Consider the following 23610-nt stretch of genomic DNA (forward strand, 5'->3'; position numbering starts at 1 on the left):
TTTCCCTGTCCCATGCTTTTGACTGCAAGATGTGTCAAATTACACACAGTTCTTAAATGCTGTTCCGTGGCTCTGTCATGTTTTTCCTCTATATAGTTACTATGTCCATTCTCTGTAAGGTCTTTGTGGTTTTCCGTATATAGAATTTCTTTTGCTACGATAACTAGATACCAAAATCTTTTTTCTTTTTTCTTTCTTTGCACTTTATTTTTTTCAAATCCATTTTATTCAAACATAAAAGTACAATAAAATTTCAAAGCACATCAATCAGAGGTAGTAATAGTACATACATTGTACGTTGTCATCCCCAAATCATTCACCCAGAGTACAAGACATCTGTGTTCAGTTGTCCAAACAATACCAATACAGATCTTTCTCTTCAGCGAACTCAGCGAAATCAGTAGTATAACTGTCTTAACTATTTTTATATACATATACACATATATATGTTTTTCTTTCAGCTTGTCACACTAATGAATATGTTCTCAGGGTATATCCATTTACCTATAAAAATGTCCAGTTTATCATTAATTATGGCTGAGTAATATTTTATTGTATAAAAATACCACATGTTTTTTATCCATTCCTCAGTCAGTGGCCATTTAGGTTGTTTCCAAGATCTGGCGATTATAAACTTAGCTGCTATAAAACATGGGTGCACATATATCTCTGTGGTATGATGTTTTTAATTCTTTTTGGGAAGATACCCAGAAGGGGAATAACTGGGTTGAATGGGCCCACCAATCTTAGTTTTTTAAGGAAGCTCCACACTGCCAAAACCATTTTTTAAGAAAATATTTATATATTTTTTCCTAGTGGGCTAGAAACTTTAAGAAGAATGACTTAATTATCTTTATATTTTTAGAACTAGGCTTAGTATGTGCAGGGCAATATTTTATTTTCTTATTTTATTGTCTTTTTGAGACAGGGTTTTGCTGTGCAGTTCAGGCTGGCCTTGAACTCACTTTGTAGTCCGGGCTAGCCTCGAACTCACAATGATCTTCCTGCCTCAGTCTCCTGAGTGCTGGGATTACAGGTGCATGCCACTACGCCTAGCCATGCAGAATAATACTTTAATCTTAATAAGGTAATGAAATTTTTCCTCCAGCAGAGATAAAGTACGGTGAATATCAGACCATTATAATCCTAAGCATTATGTGGCAGTGTTTTCAGTATAGTGTAGTGCAGAGTAATGACACTTTCTTTATGTTAATAATTGATTTGTGTGCGTGTGGGATCTAGAATTAGTATCCTGGTCAGTTGATTAATTTGATGTTGAATCTTAATTTCTTCACATTGGCAATAGAAATGAAATTTTAGACTTGCAATTAATTTTTAGTGGGTGATCATGACATAAATGAGTATTATCCCTGTCTGTACAGTTGACCAATAAATACTGTTGTGTTATTTCCTGCATGTAGGGGTTTCTTTTGCGGGACAGAGGATCAGATGTTGAGAGTTTGGACAAACTCATGAAAACGAAAAACATACCTGAAGCTCATCAAGATGCATTTAAAACTGGTTTTGCAGAGGGTTTTCTGAAAGCTCAAACATTAACACAAAAAACCAATGGTAAGTTGATTTGAGAAAAATAACTGAAAAGATGTCATAGGCCTACATTTAAACTATTACAAATGATTTTTCTGAAATCATTCATCCTGTTTCCCAGCATTCAGGAGGCTGCAGCAGGAGGATAACTAAGAGTTTGAGACCAGCCTGGGCTACATAGTGAGCTCAGGGCCAGCTTGCAATTAAATAGTGGGATCCTGTCTCAAAAAACAAAAATTCATCCATCTTCTTACATGGGTATATTCCATTATAAGTTAAACTATGTTTGAGTAGAAATATTGGCAGTTTACTTTCTCAAGAGATAAGTCAAGAACAGAAAGCATATGTGGTTTCGTGAAGTTTTGAGGAAGAAGATGCTGAAAGGCTGTGGCTGTGCACAAGAATGCTAGCTTCCAAAATTGCACATTATAAAAGTATAATTATCAGTATCCTGATACTTGCATTTTGTTTAGCTGCAATATCTCATTGGTGGTATTCAGCTTAAGCCTTTCTCTCTCTCTTCCAGATTCTTTAAGGCGAACTCGTTTAATTCTTTTTGTTCTGCTTCTGTTTGGCATTTATGGACTCTTAAAAAATCCATTTTTATCTGGTAAGGATGCTTTTATTTATCTGCCATGTTAACTTTTTTCTTTCTTTCTTTCTTTTTTTTTTTTTTTTTGTGGTAATGAATCAAACTCATGTCCCCGTGCTTGCCAGGCAGGCACGTGTGCCCCTGAGCTAAATCCCCGGCAACTTTTTTATTTCTTTAAATATTCTTTTCCTTTTCACTGTTTGTAGATTATGTAGGCTTTTTGTGTTTCAATGATGAAATACCCAAGGCTGACTATTGAGTACTTTTTCTAAAAGAAAGAGGTTGATTTTAGCTTGTGGTTCTGGGGGTTCGTGGGTGTGGCACCTGGTAAGGAACTGCTGGTGGATTGCATTACAAGACCTTTCATTCCTAGTGGTTAGTTTTCTAGGGTTTTAGAAAATGATACATGTGGGATGATCAAATTTTAGCATCATGTAGGATGTTATAATAACAATATAAGGCAGTCTTGTGCTTCAAAGACAAGCCCATAAATTGAATTTTTTCTTAATCAGATGAATCCAGTATCTTTTCAGTTTGCAGTTCTGAAATACAGTTATAAATACCACATGTAGGTGGTTCTAATTACTTTCTCAGCTATCATTCAGTTTTTACCATATGTTCATTCTTTGTAATTATTTAAGATCCTTAAACAGTTCATTAAAAGGCTCAAACTGTTAGTGTCCATTCTAGAATTACTGTTTTATATATGTATTTTCCCACTTGTGTGTTCCTGTTGTGTTAGGCATTTCTTCTGTTAGAAATTTTTTTTGTTTTTGTCTAAGAAATTGAACCCAAGACCTGCACTCAGCTGTATCCACAGTCCTTTTTACTGTGAGACAGAGTCTCACTTGAGTTGTCCAGGTAGGCCTGAGCTTGAGATCGCCCTGCCTCAACCTCCCAAAATGTTGGAATTACACACATGTACCACCATACCGAGCAAGCATTTCTTTCTTTTGCCTTTAAATTTCACTATGTCTTAATGGCAATCTTTTAGTTTCATGAAGTTATTAGAAATCACTGTACTCATTTGTAACTGTTCCACTTGACCTGGGGAGCAATTTTTAAAAACTTTGTAACAGTTGCTCAGGGTAGCTTTGAAGTATTTTATCCTACCAAACTCTTCCTCTCATATGCTTAAAGATGTCATTATTGAAGAATACTTAAAAAGTGAAATCATTTCTTTCCTTCTTTTAATTAAATGAATGGACCGGGTTTTTATGCTGTGTTTAAGGCAATATATTTCACAATGTAGATCTGTAACCAGTTGTGTCAGAATAATTGAAGGTGCTTGTTAAAAATGCAACCTCCTGGGCTCTTTCTCAAATCTGCAAACTATTAGTGTGTAGCACGGTTTTGAAGATTTGTATTTTAACACAGTTTTCAAGTGGTTTTTCAAAAATTCATACTGAAATTTGATAACCATTGATTTTAAGCTTTCTATTATTAGTCCAAGAACAGGAAAATAATTTTTGGTTTTAAAGGAAAGTACAAAAATATATGCCTTTAATGTGAATCACTTGCTATTTGAACATGATCTAGAAATCAGAAGACCTATTTTCTGTTCTGTACTTTGTTTCGGTGTATGTGAACAGAGATTTTTCCGATGTTTAATTTTGGAGGCTTTGGTTTCTTACATCTAAAAATTAAGATGATTGAAATTTTGTTAATCTGTTAAATATTAACATCTGTTTTCTTCCATTTAGTCCGCTTCCGGACTACTACCGGGCTTGATTCTGCAGTAGATCCTGTTCAGATGAAAAATGTCACTTTTGAGCACGTTAAAGGAGTAAGTTTTCTTTGCCTTCTTTGTACATTATATAATTGATACTCAAAGGACAGCATTTGATTCTAAAAGTTGTTCTGAAACAGATAAATTTAAAAAACTAGCAACCTTAGAATCTTTATGGGGACCAGGTTAAAGAAGAGAGGGAGAGGGGCTGCGTTTTTATATAAGGGTTTTTGTTGTCCCCCTTTTCTTGGTCTTTTTAAGACATAGTTTCACTATGCATTTTAGCTTGGCCTTGAACTCACTTTATAGGTCAAACTAGCTTGGAGGTCACAGTGATCTTCCTGCATCAGCATCCCAAGTGCTGGGGTGACAGGCATGTGCCACCACATCCAGCTTTAAATAAGGTTTTTCAGGTTTAAGTATGGAACTAAATAGGTAAAAAGATAGTAGGAGATAAGGATTTGTGTAGGAGCACTTTGGATAGTGTCTTAGAAGCCATTATAAACACAGCCTTTTAGTCTGTGAAAATTGGTTCCATAAAATTTTGAACAAAGATATGGTGTGGTTTAACAGTGTAGTTGTTGTGTTCATAGCCTCTAAAGTCTAGAAAGTACAAAGTTAGATGACAGCCTGTTGCTGTCATCCAGATAAGAGATGATGCTAAGACAAACATTAAAGTGAAGTTGGTAAGATGTAGTTAGGTCTTGAAGGTAGGTACAGTAGGATTCCCTGATTAGAAGTTAAAAGTATAAGAGAAATACAGATCAAGAAGACCACAAGGTATGAGCAGAGCAGTTAGAGGAACAAAATTCCCATTTCTGAAATTAAAAAATTAGACTGTGGATGGAAGCAATATTCAGAATAAAGATAAGAAATTCAGTTGTAGTAATGTTAAATGTGAGGTGAGAGCACTGAATATGCACTTGAATACATCTTTTAGGAATTTTGGGGAAAGTTCAAACTGAAATGAAAAATCCTGAAGTTTACATTTAAGATATGAACTCTATGTGTTTAAATGAGATTACCAAGGAAGTGAGTACGCCTAGCAAAGAGAAGAGTTCTAAACCTAAACTTTAGCGTACTCACGGGTTAACACTCCAGAGGAAGGATCAAGAGCAGGGAATGAGGAGCTGTCTGTGAAGTAGTAGGGGAGGGGATAAACCAGAAAAAAATATTTCCTCACCAGGGAAGATGGGCCAGCTAGCTGTGTGAGGTGATGTTGATGGTTCCAGTGATAATTGACTTTCTTTTTAGCAGTGTGTCATTGGTGTACTTGACAATGAACAATTTCAGTGTGATAACAGGTGTTAAATTGTGAATGTTCATCAGCAGAAAATAAAGTGGGGTATTAGTAATGTAGTAGGTGAAAGCTGATTGTGAAACCAGAGTCAGGATCATCGACTGAGAATATGGATGGAAGAGCAATGTGTAATTTCTGAAAAAGGGAGTTTTGTGACAATGGGAGAATGAGTGGATTAAGGAAATATGACACTTGGAGCCACTCAAATTTGGATCACAAATTTATATCAAAGACCAGTCAACATAAATATTTCTGATTTTAATTTTTTTCTTCAAATGCAAATTCTGAAACTTTAGTTCTATACTGTGCTTTATTAATAAATCTGATATGTATTTGATTTTATGAGTGATAGAGACTGAGTAACTGCCTTTCAAGGAATGTTTAGGGAGAAACTTTCTATAAGAAAAATTGAAATTTATGATCTACAGCTTCCAACTCTGATGTGGAATTTTAATAAGGGCTGTTAGCTGGGTGTGGTGGTTCATGCATGTAATCCCAGCGGCTGAGTCAGAAGGGTTACAAATTAGATACCCTGGGCAATTTAGCAAACCCATGTCTCAAAATAAAAATTAAAAGGGCTGGGATGTTCTCAGTTTAATGTAGAGTTTAATCCCTTCTACAGTAATCAAATTTTTAAGAAATTAGAAAGGCCTAGTGCCATCACCACACACACACACGTGTGCAAATTAATATGGGCTCCTTAAAATAATTCATTTTTTAATCGTGTTTAGCACCATTTTCTTGAATAGGTTTTATATTCCAACTGGTAATACTTTGCCAAAAAGATTGAAAGAGAATTTGAGAAGTAAGTACTCTCTTGTTTTACTCTTTCACTTTAATGTTGGCATTATATCCATGTGGAATGTGGAGCGCAGGCTGACCTCAAACTTGAGGCAATCCTTCTGCCTTCTGCTGGGGTTTCAGGAGTGCACTAGCACACCTGGCTGATGTTTTTGACCAGTTTTTTTTTATCAGTCTTGTTTTCCTAGGTGTCTGCCTTTGAATACTTTTTAAAAAAATACTCTCTTTTTAAGTTAATCAGCCACTAGGTGAAATTTATTGCAGAATAATTTGTATGTTTGTGTATGGAAAGCAGAAAAATAATTACATAATCTAAAAATGCAGTTAGGAAATTAAGGAAGAAAAAGACAGTTAACACTCTTGCAAACCATATGCCTGTTTATCTTCATAGTGCTGAGATTTCAAGTGTGTGCCACTACATCTGATCATTATGTGGGGAAAAAATGTAGTCTTTTAATAATGCAGCCAGAACATTTTAAGCATAAGTTTTTTGAAATGTGACATGTTCACATAAAGGTGTCCAAACCACAAATCATCACAAAGTGAGCACACCTATGTCAGTAGTGCCCAACTCAAGAAACAGGGAGATTATTAACAGACCTCCAGAGCCTCTTGTTAGTTTTTTTCTACTTACTGTTTCCTCCTCTCTCTGTATAATCATATAGGTGCTTTACATGAAAGCTTGGGAGATTTTTTTTCTCCTGGTGACTCTCCTTAGGCACACCATTCATCCAAGACTGTTTTACTCTGTGTTCTCATAATCTTCTTGACCAAAACACCAGGGACTCACTGAGTATCTGTGGATGACACAAGCAGAGGTGGTTTTGTGTCCTGGGTCCTCATTGACTTTGAAGAGCTGGGACCAAAACATTGGCTGTCTTCTTAGTCCATCTGTCTCTGATTTTTGGTCTCTTAGTTGTTGAACATCCAGAAGAAAAGATTGATAACAATATAGTGTATCAAAGGCAGTGAGCTTAACATTGCTGTCTTAGCTAAATATGAAACACCTTAGAACATTAAATGAAACTTAGTTTCTATTATCCATGGATATTTCAACATTTGAATATGTATACAATGTTAACAGTTATATATTTTACACAGAAAATCAGAAGCCAAAACCACATATAACATTATTATCGTGACATTTTGCAATATATCTGAACTTTTATTTTGACATAAAGTTCCCCTTTTAGTCAGTCATCCCTACCTAAAACATGAACGCTTTGACCTAACTTACTGACTTTTAGTGGAATGTGAACCTCTTAAGTTTTTGGTACCTGCAAAGGTTTGAATATGAAACAAAATTTTGTTACCACAAACAACCCCTGTTTTACATTTTGGAAAACCTGCATATATGGGAGGCTGCATACATTAATATACCATGGGGCTAATAACAGTCTGTCACAGCCATATGAAACTTTTGTGTCTGAACATTTTAAAATCAGAGACCCTACTGTACTATTTCTTTTGATGATGATCAATGTTAACATATTATAATAATACATTTTATATAACTTTAGTCGGGCTGTCTCCCATAAGGCTGTGGATCACTCGGGCCTCCGCTCAATAAACAAGAGCTGGTTAAAAAAGTTAACAGGCAGCTGCTTTCTTATTTGTCAGTCAGAGTCCTATCCAATAATCCCAACCCCAAGGGATTTTGTTTACTCATCTTAATAAAATATAGTTTTTATTTTTATTCATTTCATTTATTTATTTTTATTTTTGATGACTGATGAAAAACCCAATCATAACATTTAACCCATTAATTTTTTAAACAATGGGGCTCTGAAATCCATAATAAACAACAATTTATATTACATTTGTATTTCCAGTCTTTGGGTTATTTGGACCAGGTGGCAACCTAAGCTTTGTAAATCTCTAACTCCAGTCAACTTTTGGTCAAGTGATCCAAAAATGCAAAAGAAAAAGGAAAAAAATGGTTGAGCTCAAAATAAAAGGAACAGCTGTTTACAGAGTGTACAAATGGACAAACATGGATAGACGATTTCATAAACGATTTGTACAGATTCAACAAACACAGAAACAGGCACACAATTTGTTGGGGTCTGTGCGAGCCCTCTAAGTTCCTCAGGGGCTATTTATATACTTGAATCATGCCCCCTTGATGAGCTGGCTCACTTCTTACACGCTGTGTTCTCAGTGTTGGAGCACCTGTTCACCTCCATCACCCCGTGCCCTCAGGGCACTTGTCAGGTGCTCTGTGCCACTTGGGCACTCCTGTATGGCACTTGTGCTTGGACTCCATATGCATGAATGATCACTAGTTCATTTGACTCCCAACAACTCCTTAAGTAGACTGGGTGAACAGACAACAGATACACAGACAGACTGACAAACATCTTACACATCAAAATGCAAATATATTTTTAGCCAAATTGAATTACAATAATTGCTTACAATTTTAGAATTTGTAACTATAAATTGACTAGTCCAATTTTTATAGGTCAATTAGCAGAGAACTCACATTTAAAAGGATTGAGTAAAGACAAAATCTTATCGATAATTAACATTTTTATATTTTATCTTTAGAATACTAGTAACTCGTTTGTCCCTTTCTTTCATTAAAGTTTCAGTTTGGTGATCTTTATACACTCAACACCTATTTAGACCTTTAGTTTTTTTTTTGGATACCATCTCCTGAGCATCCTAGGTCAGTTAAGGTTCATTTTAGTTTCATCCTTTTCCATCAGTTGTGTGGTTTCTGAGGCATCACTGTCATAGGACTGAGTAGCAGCTTCTGGAGAGGTGGAATCACCTCTGTGCTTTTGGGTCCATGATACAGCCAGACTCTGGCACCCAGATAGGCCAGTCAGCGTTCTCCAGAAAAACACAAGCACACCTTCAACCGCACATTAGCACTGGACTGGTGCTTTTAATGTCCAGTATGAAGGTCTTTCCAATGGACTTTTTAGCTTTTATTTGATTATATTATCTTTCTATTGCAGTAGCTACATCTTTATTAGAATTTTAAAAATTTTAGATAGTATTTTCTGACAAGTGAAATCTATTATGAGGTGAACTCTCCCTCTTGTTTTTTGAAATTTAAATTGTGAGCACATTTAATTATTTATGGACCTGAAGATTATAAGTGATTTTTGTGGTAAGGTATAGAGAAAAAAAGAAAACTGCATTTTCTACTTAGGCACTTTGGGCTCTCTCTTGCTGTGGTGACACAGGTTGTGTTCCTGCTCTGGCCTGGAGGCCCCACTGTTATCGGGGACCCCAGGGCCAGTGCAGTGTAAACTTTTGATGCATAAAGTTCATATGCCAGTGATTGGAAAAACCGAGATGGCTCCGGCTGACCAGAGCTGGGTCCCACCTTTCAGGAACCTCCATCTTCCCAGCTCTGGGCCCAGTGCTGTGCTGCTACCAGAAGGCCAGCCATTGAAAGGCATAGCTGGCCCTGGTAGTGCTCACTCCTCAGCATACTGGAGGCAGGACTGTAAGCCCCAACTCCAAGGCATGGTCCCACCTCACAGAGCCAGGCCAGGCCAGGCCAGGCCAGGCCAGCAACAGTTCTCTGTGCCTGACACCATTTATATGTACTTTTAAAGGCAAATTTCTGAAATGACGTTAGCTCCTGAAGGCTAGAAATCAAATCTTGGGATGTCTCTCTCACCCACTGAAGAAATTTTCCTCCACACCCTTGTGGCTGTGATTCTAAATTGATCATAAATTTATAGCTCAAAAGTAAGGCAGTTGCATATGGCAACAGAGGCATGCTGTATCTCTCCAGGCTAAATCAATTTAGCATTTTTACTAGGGTGAGAAACATTGCTCAGACCTGTAGAGCTGTAGTGGTCACATCCGAGGCCATGCCACAGGCCCACGGTGCTGGGCAATAGCTGAGGCACTTGTTCCTCTGTCTAAAAGCCCTTTAAATGCTTTTTCTTTACTTGTCAATTGTATATTAGGATTGGCCTGCTTAATCTGTGGAACCCAATAAGTATCAGAAGATCCAAAACCTTTAGATACCCTTTTTTAATTTACAGATTTCCCAATTTTTCTCAAGGGAAGAATAACAAATTGAGCACTGCAAGAATTCGGGGAGATTTGAACAGTGTTTTGAGTAGGTTGAACTGTAACCTTGATTTTCCCTTGCAGCAAAACAAGCAACCTTGTTTCTTTACGTCCTTGTCCTTGCTCTAGTTGGGATTTGATTTTGAAGTGTTGAACCAAGCCAGTTTCCTTGTGGCCATCCCAACAAGCCCATAATCATCAAGACACCTTTTAATCAAAATCTACAAAAGGAGAGTAAATACTGGAATCCAACATACAATAAACAGTTGCATATACATTTGTGATTCTTTAGAATGTATTTGTCCCATTCCTAACAACTGGTAAGATAGAGACACTTTTTTCCCTTGGTTATTGTAAGCCAGTTTTCCCTTTGAATTCTCTTAGCCTGTTTGTGTCTCTGGCTTCTCTCAAGCCCATCTGTCTTTCACTACCTATTCATTTCTCTCCCCTGTTGGGTGCAAATGAGAAGTGTCCCTTCCCCTGCTGTTTCTTCTTACCCTGTCCATGTCTGAATCAGAATTTACTGAGTAAGCGCTCTGTAACAGACTTGAAACTGAATGAAGTGGGTTCCAAACTGAGAACCTCTTAGGGGGAAATGATTTTTCCCCTATTACGTGCCTTTTTAAGATTTTTTTCAACTCGTTCCCAATGATGAATATGTATAGTGCCTATCTGAGGAAACCACATATTATATTTGGTTACTTCTTTTAACCTTTTTCTAGGTCTTTTGTTTGGCACATAAACCTTCGGACCTTTAAGCAGGCCTTAGAGCAGCCATACATACCTTTGCTCCTCCGCTGAACGCTTTTGCCTATTTTTGTTGTTGTTCCTAGAAATAGAACTCATGGCCTTGAGCTTGCCAGGCAGATGCTCAGCCACTGAGCTACATCCCTGGCTCTGGTTTTACTGTTGGATAAAACAGCTTGTTCACAGTAGGAAGACTCAGCCTTGTTCTTCCCTCTCTTCTCCTGGTGTCCCCGGTGAAGTTTTTCATCCTGTGAAGACCTCCTCTTTACCCAGACTTTCCACTCAGGGTGGGCTTACTTCTTCAGGCTACAATTCCTAGTCCAGGGTTTCAGGTTTCTGTTCCAGGCACCAGTTATCAGGTACCTGGCCTAGATCTCCAATATCCCCCAAATGAGTGTACAGTGAAGGCTTAACCTAAATGAGGTAAGTGGTATGCTTTTAGGGCTCCAGGAGGATCACAGCCCTCTACAGAGTTCAGGGACTCTAGTGGTTAAGACAGGGAGTGTCTCTGGGTCACCCATGTTTACTTAGGGGGTTAGAGTAGAAAACCCAGGCAAATGAACAGATCTGGGAGTGGTCCAAAGACTTTGCAAGTAGCAAATGATGTTAACAAGGGTAAGTATCTTAGAAGACCCTCATGTTGCATTTCAGTACAGGGGTAAAATGCCTGTGGCTACCGTCCTTACATAACTGGAGCTGGAGCCAGGTGTCCTCAGCCTTTATCTTGCCCCAGGCTTGCATCTGCCCTGTACATGTGTTCAATTTCCAGTTTTTATATGTATATTTATTTATTTTTCATTTTAAAGATAGTAAAATATAGCAAAACAAGACAAAACAAAGCAAATCAAGACAATGCAGTGAAATTGGTACAGAATTTCAGAGCAGGATACTGGGATGGCAATAATAGCTACCATAGTATGCCTTGTTTTCTTCACAATAGTTGCCCATTCAATCAGGTATATAAAAATCATACCAAAGACAGAGCAATATAAAACCAATCAAACAGAATATTGAACACAGCAAAACAATCAGAACAAAGCAAAAGAGTGAAAGCAATATTTGCCTTCAAAGACAAGATAGAAGGAAATCCCCCTATTTGCCATATTGCATACAGTCATCCTCCCAAGAGATGCTAAGACCCCTGGCTGCAGGTCAGCATAATAAACCAAACATACAAGCACTTAGTTGCTTTATGTATCATAGTTGCTATCAAAGCAGGTTGTCCTCAACACCATCCAGTGACTAATGGGTGGGGCAGCGTGCAGAGTGGGGTGTTTGATTCTAGGCCCACATGCACGTAGGCCCACAGGAGACACTGACTTGTTTTCCCCCCTGGTGAGCCTGCAGCTCTCAGTGCTTAGCAGTAAGGATGGCTCGTTGCTTTTTTGGTGGGTCCCCCAAGTTCCAGCATGGCTGATTCTCAGGAGATGCTGCCTTGTTCTCTTCCTTTCAGTGGCTCCTAACAGCCGATGTTCTTCAAGCCTATTTGCACACCAGAATCTTGGTGCTGTGTGTCTATATTAAATAATAGAGACAAGTGATTCTTAGGGACACCAAACAGATTATCCTTCCTCCCCCCCCTCCTCCTCCTCTTCCTCCTCTTCCATTATGTTCCAGTGGACTGGGAAAGCCTGGCTAAGCCAGGTGGGGATACTTCCTGAAGGAAAGTTGGGAGTCAGTAGGTGCTATTGTATTAAGGTTTCTCCTTCTCTTTGGCTTTACTATCACTTTTTTCCTCTTTGTAAAAACTAGTGAGTTAACATGCTGGCTCTGTTTAAACTTCTCCAGGTCTGGCAGTCTGCTTCCACAAAGTCCCTGGGCACCGAGGAAGGGCTGTGGTACAATCTGCCTGGCCTCTCTGACATTTTTCTCCTGTACCGTCTCCACCTTTCCTGGTGACTAGACAGCTGGAATCTGGCCACAGGATGGTGCTTCTGGGCTCAAGTTCTTCCTCATTCCATTTCCCTTGGGGTATGTTGGCAAGAGGCGAAGATTTCTGTCACTTGCAAGGGAATGTTATGTCAGGCTTTCCTAGCTGTACGGTATTAACTTTATCATTTCTTAGCTCTTGAGTAACTCCACCATCTCCTTGCTGCAGGGGAGGCTGGCAGTGCCCTGTGTGGCATGTGAGTGCGGCTCTGTGAGCTCTGAGGCTGAGGCCAGACACAAGGTCTGGAGGTTTGCTCCTTTGCTGGACGGCAGTGTTTGCCCCTGTGCCAGGTGGGCCTTTCGTTGTGGATCTCCATCTGCCCAGGTGTTGGTCTCTTAAGGTCTTTGTTCTAACTAGTTGTGTTCAGACTGCATTCTCTTTTTCTCTCTTGGTTTTTCCCCTTTCTCCTGGAAGAGACCTGTGCCACCAGGAGGTGCTAATCTGTCCTGTTTGGCTCCTTCTGAAAAACTACCATTTTAATGATAATGAAAATCCTTTTCTTACAGGAAGAGAAGGAAGTGCTTAAACCTCCTCTGGCCTGAAAGTCTGTTGTCCTCTTGTCCTACTCTTCATCCTGGGTGTGCAGCCTGGACCCCGGGGCCTCTAGCTACGTGTGAAGCCAGGCTGCCTGGCACAGACGGCAGGCCCAAGGTTTCTGTTGTTCTTTTCTTTTCTTTGGTTTTGCTTTTTGCTTTTTGGGACAGGGTCTGATTTTCTAGTGCAGGGCTGGCCTTGAACTCATAACAATCCTCATGGCTTAGCCTCCTGAGTACTGGGATTCCAGGCTTGTGCCACCATGCCTGGCTTCAAAGTATCTAAATATTGTTCTGTGTACACACCAGCTGGAACTGCATTACAGAAAGAAGCAGGGACTCAGGACGGGGCTGTTGTTCTGAGACCTCATCTACCCTGCTCAAAGCTGCCTGTGGGGGTAGAGCAGAGGTCATCACAACCTGAGAGTCTTTATTGGTAAATGAAAACGGCAGCTCCCAACCTCTGGACTGTACCTAAGCAACTCCTCTGGCAGGATTTCCTCTCCTATGCACAAGTTAAGACTGTCTGACTTTATTTTAATTTTGAGACAAGGCCTTCCTAAGTGGCCAGGTGGGACTCAAGCTTGCAGTCCTCTCACCTTAACCTCCCAGAATGCTGGGATTACAGGTGTGTGCCACCAGGCCTGGCTTACTGTGCACAAGACATTCTTAAGGACACTAGCCTGTGTGTGTGTGTGTGTGTGTGTGTGCTCCTGCATGTGACACATACATATATGATTACATGCTTGTGTGGAGAGAGTGATAAGATTAGTGCTCGATGACATTAAGCAGGATTCTGCCTTGAGTCTTAAGCTCACAGACTTTCACTGCTTTGGTTAAGGAGTATTGCTACCTTTCTTAAGGTCCTTGCTAAATTCAGTTGGTAATCTCCTGAGACATGAATCTAGCAGAGATAGCATGTGATGCATTTCACTCCCTATGAAGGCTTTTCCCTACAACCTCCAGGATTTGCTCCAGCTCCTCAGATCCATCTCTAGCATCTGAGCTGCTGCACAGTTCCTGCCCAGGTGCAATCTTTTATTGTTGTTATCATGAAAAACTAGAAAAATACCCATTTGTGAAGTACCAGTTGATGTCTTTGTCTTGCACCTGTACTTACTAAGGGTTAGATTTATTGGTCTCTTTTGGCATTGAGTTTCAAGGGCTGCTTCCTACAGTTGCTAGTGATTATGATGTTGCTAGCTCATCCCTGGACAAAGTCCTCAGTGGGCAGGGGCCCTGGCACCCAGCAGTGTTATCAGGCAGGGTCACAAGCCCCTCACTTTGTGGTTTCTGAGTCTTTGAGAAGTGGGAGTTAACCTGTAATCCTCAGTGAAAGGAGCCACAAAGCACACACTGATTCTTTCTCTCGCCACTTCTCTTGGTTACTTTTCTCTTGTTGCTGAGACAAAATACTTGACACCCAAAGTGAAGAAAGGAAAAGTTTATTTAGCTTACAGTATTTAGAGGTTTCAGTCTGTACTCTGCTGGCTCCAAGGCAGGGTGGTGTGGCACAGGGGCAACCCTTCATGGTGGTGGCAGGTACCAAAGATGACAAGAGCTAGCAAAGGGAAAAAAGGGAAGAGATTGCCTTCTTCCTTATATTGTATACAAGCTTCTTGCCCCAAGGTGGGTGCAGCACTCACACAGCCAATCCCAGCATTAGACAATGAACCAATCACAAATGCTAGATGCAGTGACTTCCATGCCTGCATGAGGCTTTGTGGGGACATCCAGACACAAACCTTGACACCTGTCCTGCTTTAGGTGATTATGGTCTCTGAGCTCTGTTTACCCTGTGAGTCCTAGTCTCAGTTCAATACTTGGCTTTGCTCTCAACTTTCATTGTGAGGATGCAAAAGCTTTTAAAAAATATATATTAAGCTAAGTAGGAAGGACCTTAAGCTGAGGCATGGATTTAAGTTAGGCATAACAGAGACCTTACAAGTATTAATTTTATGAAACTCTCTCTCTCAAAACTTGTGATATGTCTGGCCATAGCTGCCTGCTTAGCAGTGTGCATAAGACTGAGGTTGAGCACTCAGTAGGGGACAGAAGGACACCCCAGAAGGGCCAAGAGAGCAGGGCCCTCTGTGGCCAGAAGGGTGTGCTGCATGGGCCAGGCCTCCCCTTTCCCTTCCTTCTTCTTTCACTCGGCTTTTGGAAACCACTCCAAGGCCAAGGGCCTGGCCAGCATGTGTCCCCTGTTGTCTGTTCTGCGTGTCCCATGTCTTCTGCTGATGAATGAAACTGAGTGGAGCCCTCTCGGCTGCTTGCATGCTCCTTTCTGGGTCCCTGTACATACTTACCCTGCAGGGGCCCACCCAGCCCAAGGGAGCAGCTGCAGCCTGCATGGTGGGCGTCAAGGTACTGGGAAAGTCCTGGTCAAAGTCCTGGCTGTTGGTGGTATTTGTTTCTATGTGTGCAGAAATTCCTGCATCCATTGGTTTCCAGAAGATGGGCACCATATGCCTCAGGGGGCTTCTGAGAAAGCCTTTTGTAGCTTTTGAATAGCAACAGAGCACTCAGCCACCTGCTGTAGCATTGTCAGTGGAGGACAAGATGAGGGCATGTGCCCCAGCAGCCACATACAACCCACAAGGGTGTGTAGCCAGCCAGCTTTCACTGGGGGAAGATTCTCTGGGGGAGTGGTTATTGCAGGGAACTTTCCCCCGTGATGGCATGTGGGCCCCAGAAGCCTGATACAGGCCTTGGCCAGTGAGACCTTCAAAGGCTGCTACCAGCCCACTTCCTTTCCTGGGGCTTTCTGCCACTCTGCCCTGACCTTGGCCAATGTGGGACCCCCAGAGTCTGCTCAGGGTGCCATCCCATTCTCCACCCATGACCCTGCCTCCCACAGTTTACTCATTTCTCAGAAAGGTTTTATCCTTGTTTTTTAGTGGAAAGTTTTCTTTGTTTTTGTCATTTTCCCCCCATAGCAAACCCCAAAATTCATTGCCAGCATGAGGTATAAGGCAGGGCTTCTCAACTGGACACTGTGGGCATTTTGGCTAAACAACCCCAGCTTTGCATGAGACTGTGCAGCACCTCTGGCCTGTCCTCACCATCCCTGGCATCTCCACAAGCAGCTGGGTGACCCTCAAGCCTGGGTTGAGAACCCCTGGCTATCCTGGTCATCTTGTTCAGCCACCTACATGTTGTGGGACTGCTTGGGCCTCTGCTGGTGTGGCCTGGCTCTGTTTGAGTTTGCACAGTGTGGCAGGACCTGCTCCCCTTCCTTAGGAGCTACTAGGAAGCTCCTGTGCTCCACCCTGGTGGCCAGCCACAGGCTCTCCACTTGATTCCCGCTGCGGAGGTCTGTATGCTGTCCCGGGCACTCCTGTGCCTGGAGAGCCTGGAGTACACCGAGGAGGGATCCTGGGAGGCTGCTGGACAGCCAGCTTGGAGGCTGCAGGACTCTTACTCTGCACCACCTGTGTGGTGAGCACCATGCGGGCAGTGTGATGCCCTGGCACCCTGTGATCCTCATCATGCAGACCCTGGGGAGTGACACCATGAAAGTTGCTGCCTGTGACCTTTCTGGTCCACATCCAGGATATGACACGCCAGGGACCCAGCTTTAGCCCCACAAAAACTGGACCAGGGAGGGTCCCAGTCTGCTGAGCCTGGGAGGAGCCACTCTCACTCCAAGCTGCAGATGGAAGGGTACTAGGCTCTGGCTTCAGCAGCTGCCTCTTATCCAGGGACACAATAGCCAGCTTTGAGTAACAGTGGCTCCTCCCAGGGAGGCAGGAGGGAGAGGATTACAGGGAGCCATCATGGCCATGGTCACAGGGAAGGACTCATCAGATTTTGTATAAGAGCTGGTGTGTTTCACTTTGACACCCCGATGACCTGCACAGTGTGGACTGTCCTGGAAACGCTTGGTTCCCACTTCTGCCACAGGTGCTCCTGTCTTTCTGAGGTGATCCACTTCCTCCATTTCCTGTGATCTCACTTAGACCCCAGCCCACTGGACCTCACCTTCCCACAGCAGGCCACAGGGTTGGAGTGGGGCAGTGCTCTGTCTAGTTGTGCTGTAGTGAGGTTCTGGTCCCCGTGGGGGATCTCAGCCAGGCCTCCATGGGATGGCAGGATGGTTAGCAGCATCATGGACCTCCACCTGCAGGATGCTGAGCCCACTTCCCACCCCTGGGTCTCCACAACCCAAACCAGAACTCCCCAGGCAAGGGGGTGAGATGGGGCCTCGCTGGGAATTGTTGCTCCAGGGCCAGAGAAAGAAGGGTCAGAAAAGTCTCACAAAACCCAAGGCTCCTATATTTTCTTGCTATTACTTTTCCACCCCTGACAGCAGCTCAGCGTCTGACCAGCACCCCCAGATAAACTCACACAGGCTGGGGAGTGGGGAAGCTCTCAGGGATGGTGAGGAAGGCCTGTCATTTAACAGCACGGACACTGCAAGGACACAGGCAAACACCCGACCCAGGCACCATGGAAGGAAGCCAGGCAGTGCTGATCTGTCCCAGCTCCCTCTTTCAGCCCAGGCCAGCTCTAGGCTGGGCACCAGTGGCCGAGCACTCACACAGGGATAGCGTTGTGACCCTGAAGCCAGCCCCTGGTTTTGAACAGTCAGCCCAGGCTCCCATGGGTCTATTCATAGTTAAATTGCTTTCCCTTTTGAGTCTCAGGAACATGGTTCACAGTGTGTGTGGTCTGTGTCTGGTCCCCTTCTCTCAGGGCAATGATTCTGACTCACACATGTGTCACACAGATATATATCTCCCAGGCCTGCCAGCTGCTGCTGTCAGCACAGAGGCCTCTTGTGATGGCCTCAGACACATGGGTGGCCAGGGTGTCCCTCCTCAGCAGAGCTGCTCAGCAAGGGAGATGACAGGAAAGCTTCCCAGGAAGGCAGTGATATGAGTGTGAGGATCACCAGGAATGGAACAAGTGGTGGTCATAAAAACTCAAGTTTATCATTCTCCCAATTACTCATGAAGTCAAACCAACACTTCATAGAGGATAGCAGCCCTGTGACACAGGCCCTGTGGAGGTGCAGGCAGAGATGGTCACCCAGCACCCTGAGGTGCCCAATGCCAGGGGCTGTGCACTTGAGGGCAATGAGGGTGAGTTCATGTTAGGCACCTTCTGTCCCAATGGAAAGAAGAATAATGGCCAGTTACAGTGAGGTCCACGGTGAGCACAGAAATAAAATGTAGGAAACAGCAGCACACAGCCCGGGAAGGCAGAAATGTCGCACTGTTTCCCTGCACACACGTGGCCTGGTGGGTCGCTGCTGAAGGGAGGCCTGGCTGACCAATGGCACACGCTGGAAGGCAGCAACATACATGCAACAGGATAGAGGCTCAGCAGGGTGAGAGACGCGAATACTAATCCAAAGGGAGGAGGAAAATCAGGGAAGAGCAAACAAAGGGTGGAAGACAGGCTGGAACCCAGCTGAGTGAACACAGGGCAGTGATTTGCATTCATCACCAGTTACAAAGCACAGACTGTCAGGTGAGATTAACCATTGCACCTACAAAGAAGCTGCTTATTAGCTTTATTTTCCTTTTATGTAGAAATAGTTTCAGATTTTAAGAAGGTCATTGAGTTCCTATACACTGATCACCTGGCTTCTTCAGACAGGGGGAACGTAAGAGATCCAAAGGACGATGAGTGACATTAGGAAGTGGACGTTCCTGCAGTACTGCTAAGTACAGTGGACAGTTCACCTGGGCTTCTCCCATCTGTCTTTTACAGGACCTATCTAGGACTCCACATTGTGTGCAGTGGCGGGGACACCGCTGTCTCCTCCCATCTGTGGCTGTCCGCTGTCTACCAGGAACGCTGTCCTTGTTCCTCTGCACAGGTCCCTTGGCTGGCTGCCTGACATTCCCTCATGCTGAGACTATGGTGATGTGTTTCTATCAAGAGCACTGCAGAGTTGACGGTCCCACCCCAGGTGTCACACTAGGAGGGTCATGATGTCCCTAAACACAACAACTGCTGATGTGATGCTGCATCTTCTTGATGGTAGTGTTTGCCAGGATTTGCACAGGAAATTATTATTTCCCAGCTCTGCTATGGATACCATGGGCTGCTACTTGGAAACTACCTACGTAGACTACCCCACTTCCAACTTCTGCTCAGTCAGGGCCCTGTACTCTACTGGAATGTGCCTGTCTACTGTGTGCCTAAGGGGAATTTTCTCCTTCCGTGTTGCTATCTCTACCTCAGTGGACCAGAAATCCCCTCTGAATATAAGAGTACAATTTGGTCAAAAGAGGATACACAAAGCTCTGGCCAGTTCAATGCCCAAGGCAGTTGCAGTGACAACAGGAGCGTCAGGGAAAGTCAATTTCTGAGTGAAGACTGCATTCCCAAGGATAAAACAGGTTGTTTCAGGAGAAAGACACCAATTGACCACAAGTGTGTAAGAATTCAGAACACATGTGCACAGAGCTTCGAAATGTGCAAAAAACTGATAAAAGGACAACTGAATACAGAATTATAGTCAGACATTTCAACGTCCTCACAATTTAATAGAAAAATTAAACACAATTTTTAGGGATCAAAAGATTGTATTTTTTTTCAGAAGATAATTTTTTTTATTTAAGGAGAAAAAAAAAACAGAAAAAGGGTACAAGTAATATAAAATTTAAAAAATAAACAGTAAGAAATCACTAGTGAATAGATTACATATTCTCATCTTAGAAATAGTTGTTCAAATTAGAAAATTGAAGCACATAAAGTGGACTTTCAAACAGTGAGAGTGCAAACAGTTTTGTTCAATGATCCAAAAAAAACCCCACTCAGTAATATGGTTATCTTATACACTTAAACATATATGCAGTTATAACCTTTAGAGCATTTTTTTTTTTTTTTTTTTTTTTTTTTTGTAGAATGGCAGTTACACAGTTTGGGTTTTATGACTCCCACAGTTCTTATTTTTTTTTTTTTTTTTTGAAGAGAGTAAAACCAAATGCGACATATCAGAACAGTCAGTCAAATCAAAAGGATGGACATAATAATGTAAAAACAAAATACTAGGTGATCTCTATATTCGTGGACATAAGAGGCCACATATACAGAGTTCTTAATGAGTTTTCAGGCTAATAAATCCTAAGTGTCTCACGGAATATTAAAGGTCAACCTATGCCAGTTACAAACAGGGCCTATTTTATATAGGCCCCAGTCCTAAATCTTAAAATGCTTTTATTCCCTTTTAAACTGCCATCCTGATTTCACATCACTCAGGCCCTAGATCTAACCATACTTTTGATACTCATCTCTGCCTTACGACTCACGGGTTTTCATGTTTTGTCATCCACTTTGGTTCTTAATTTCTTACATTCTATTAATGATCATTTCTATAGCAGGACTCTCTAACAGGATTGCCTACAGACTCCAACATCATATATACCAGAGACAAGCCTTACCTACCTACCTTTTAACTTTTATGCTTTCATATGGGGGAGTAAGCACGTCTCATGACTTCACTCCTCCTAATCCCACATTTAATTTTTCAGAATTCTGCCTTGCCATAAAAATGTTCCCACCTCAACGTCATCCTGATAGAATAACATGTCTAAATCAAAGATACCTTTCCCTCTACCTCTCTTGGGTCCATAAATATGACAGTGCCATGTCTCCTCATAACATCTTGTCTCTTTGTGTTTTTCAGTCTAACATACGTGCATTCACCAGTGAAGTTGTCATGGCTAAAACTCCTGGCACCAGCTTCTACCTAGACATCAACTGTCATCCCGTCGACTCCCCTAGACTCCAGTACAGTGCCCTCGGCCAGCAGGAAGTAGTTAAAGAGAGAAATCTTTGCCCCTTTTCCTAATAATCATAAGATGGGATATGAAAGGGTTGCCGGCCCAGGCCGGATACTGTAGCCAGTAAAGCCAGGGAGCTCCTATCTCCCCCCACCTTTAGAAATTACTTCTGGCGCCAAACTAAGACCAATGGGCTACCTGTGCATCCCTAATGCCCCTTAGGTTCCACCCCAGGCTGAGGTTACTTATATGCCTCACTCCACGTGTTCCACAGAGAGATCGCTGGCCCCGGGGTGGAGATGCCATGCCCCAGGGGGTCAGGGGTGTCTCTCCCCGCATTCCCAAAATAAAGGTTACTTATATTTTATACTTCTTATCTTTTCAGCCGCCGCCAGTCCTCCTCCTCTTCCTTCCACTCCACAGTTCTATCAGTTACCATACTGCCTCTTGCTATTTTAAGAAGAATTGGCAGTTATAATAAAATTGAACTAAACAGTAAAGAATAAAACCAAAGCACTGGAGACAGTACAGGATTTTAAAAGAAAATAATAGTCAATCAGAATGGGCGTCATAATGATTCTTATTGTGTTCACAGTTATGCCTATACTTTCGATACTGGTACTATCAAGCAAAGCAGAATAGGGGAAAAATCAGTCAAAACAAGATGGTGAGGGCAATACAGGATTTCAAATCAAGTTAATAGGAAATCAAAGTAGGTTACTATAATGTACCCTGCTATTTTTTATTTATTTTCCCTTAATTAAAAAAAGAAAACTAAAAAAGTAAATAATTTAAAAAAGGGGGGGGGGACTGAGATAAAAGAGGGCCTAACAACAGAACAGCGCAGGTCAAATCATAACCATTTAAGCAAACCAGTGTTTCACCACAAGATATCCTGACATAAAAATAGTTACCATAGTGTCTCTTTCCTTGAAATCTTTGAGTATAACTTCTTATACTGTAGCACCAAAGATATCACGACACTATAAAACCATTCAAGAGAATGACATTATTGCAGGGTATTTAGAACCAATTGACAGAAAATGAACAATGGTTTCTATATAAACTCCTTGTCTATAAAAGTTTTTGCTTATACTATCATATATAATAAAATCCAATAAGATACAACCTTTTAACACCAATGGAGACTGAAGAATACACATTTGATGGGACTTCAAAACAAGATGATACTAAATCAGCACTAGCTATTATGATGTCTCGTTTTCTCCAAAATTGCTGTTCCTACCTTCCAATCTTCTCTACCTCATTTCTGTTGAGCTCTTTTTCTGTCCTTTGTTGTCAGTTTGTCTTCTTCATTTTGTTTTCTGCTCCATTCATTGTGGCCTCTCAGCCACTATTTCTGGAATCTTGGTATTTTCTTTTTTTAGACTATCCTGCAGTATTCTCTGTAGAGTTGAATTAGTGGTTGCAAATTCCCCTAGTTCCTCTTTATCCTGGAAGCACCTTGTTTTTCCATCAATTTCTAGGGACAGTTGTGCAGGATACATCAATCTTGCCTGGAGGTTATTATCTTTCAAAGCTTGAATTATTTCCCCCCACGCTCTTCGTGATTTGATGGTTTGTGCCGAGAAGTCTGCTGTAATTTTGATGGGTGTTCCTTTGTAAGTGATCTGTTTCTTGTCTCTGACAGCTTTTAATATTCTGTTCTTATATTGGATTTCTGGAATTTTGATTATTATGTGCCTGGGTGTAGCTCTGTTTGGGTTGTAGATTGCTGGGGTCCTGTATGCCTCATATATCTGAGTATCTTTACCATTTGCCAAATTAGGGAAATTCTCTTGGATTATTTCTGTGAATAGCTTTTGAGTCTATTTGTTTGTGTCCCCACTTCTTCTCTTACGTTCTTAATTCTTAAGTTATAGATCCTCTTATCATCTTCTAGTTTTTGTATTGTTGCTGTTTGTTTTTTTGTTATTTTTAAGAAGTTTTTCATTACATGCTCCCATGTTACAAATCTGCCCTCCAGTTCAGATAATCTGTCCTTAGTTTCTTTCAAGCTGTTATGCCAGTTTTCAATAGAGTTTTTAGTTTCCTTGTAATCTCTTTGAACCTCCTTCATGTATTCTATGTTTTCTCTATTTTCTCCATCAAACAATTCTCCCCTTTTTTTCTGTTCTTCCATTGTACCATCTGTTTTTTCCTGGGCGGTACTTAGCATTTCTCTAACTATTCTGCTTATGTCTAGCTTCGGGTCATTCATAACTTCATTCCTGAACTCCTCTATGAGGCTCTGGAGATAGCACTTTATATCTATTGGTCCCATGTCTACTATTGCGTGTTTCTCGGGATTGGGGACTGAGGACCCTTTCTTGTTGCTCCCTCTTCCCATATTCTTTGTTCCTTATATTAAGCGTGTATAGGAGGCCCAGCTTCCTTCCCTGTCAGCCACAGTCTGTTTGAATTGCCGGCTAGGTGTTCCTGCCCACTGCAGTGTACTAGGGAGACACAGACCTGGGCAGCCTCTTCTGGGCCCGCCCCTCCAGGTCAACCTACCCCCAAGGCTTCACTGCTAGGGTGCGCCTTCAGGTACTGGGACCTGAGTTGGGCTATCCTATTGGGTCTCAGCCAGCGGCTTCTCACAGGCCAGGCACTCCCCACCAATCCCGCTTGAGAGGGGGATATGTGA

General features: G+C 41.9%; 1 protein-coding gene across 5 annotated transcripts in view; it reads left to right on the forward strand.

Moving 5' to 3' along the window:
* LOC106026068 (ATP-dependent zinc metalloprotease YME1L1) overlaps positions 1-23610 on the forward strand; it is a 55909-nt gene that overhangs the window by 28715 nt on the left and 3584 nt on the right. The window contains exons 6-10 of one of the 5 annotated variants that reach the window (XM_063237851.1): positions 1422-1572; positions 2075-2158; positions 3844-3926; positions 18943-19051; positions 20867-21044. In XM_063237851.1, the coding sequence (XP_063093921.1) occupies positions 1422-1572; positions 2075-2158; positions 3844-3926; positions 18943-19051; positions 20867-20871 (432 nt within the window). In that variant the 3' untranslated portion in view covers positions 20872-21044. Of the gene's footprint in view, positions 1-1421; positions 1573-2074; positions 2159-3843; positions 3927-10095; positions 14958-18942; positions 19052-20866; positions 21331-23610 lie in introns of those variants that run through there. The other 4 variants (XM_063237850.1, XM_063237854.1, XM_063237853.1 and 1 more) reach the window with 4 other exon arrangements.

The sequence above is a fragment of the Cavia porcellus genome, unplaced genomic scaffold, assembly GCF_034190915.1.
Source record: "Cavia porcellus strain 051 isolate PalLab524CR breed Dunkin Hartley unplaced genomic scaffold, mCavPor4.1 scaffold_27, whole genome shotgun sequence".
In the NCBI taxonomy this organism is placed as follows: Eukaryota; Metazoa; Chordata; class Mammalia; order Rodentia; family Caviidae; genus Cavia; species Cavia porcellus.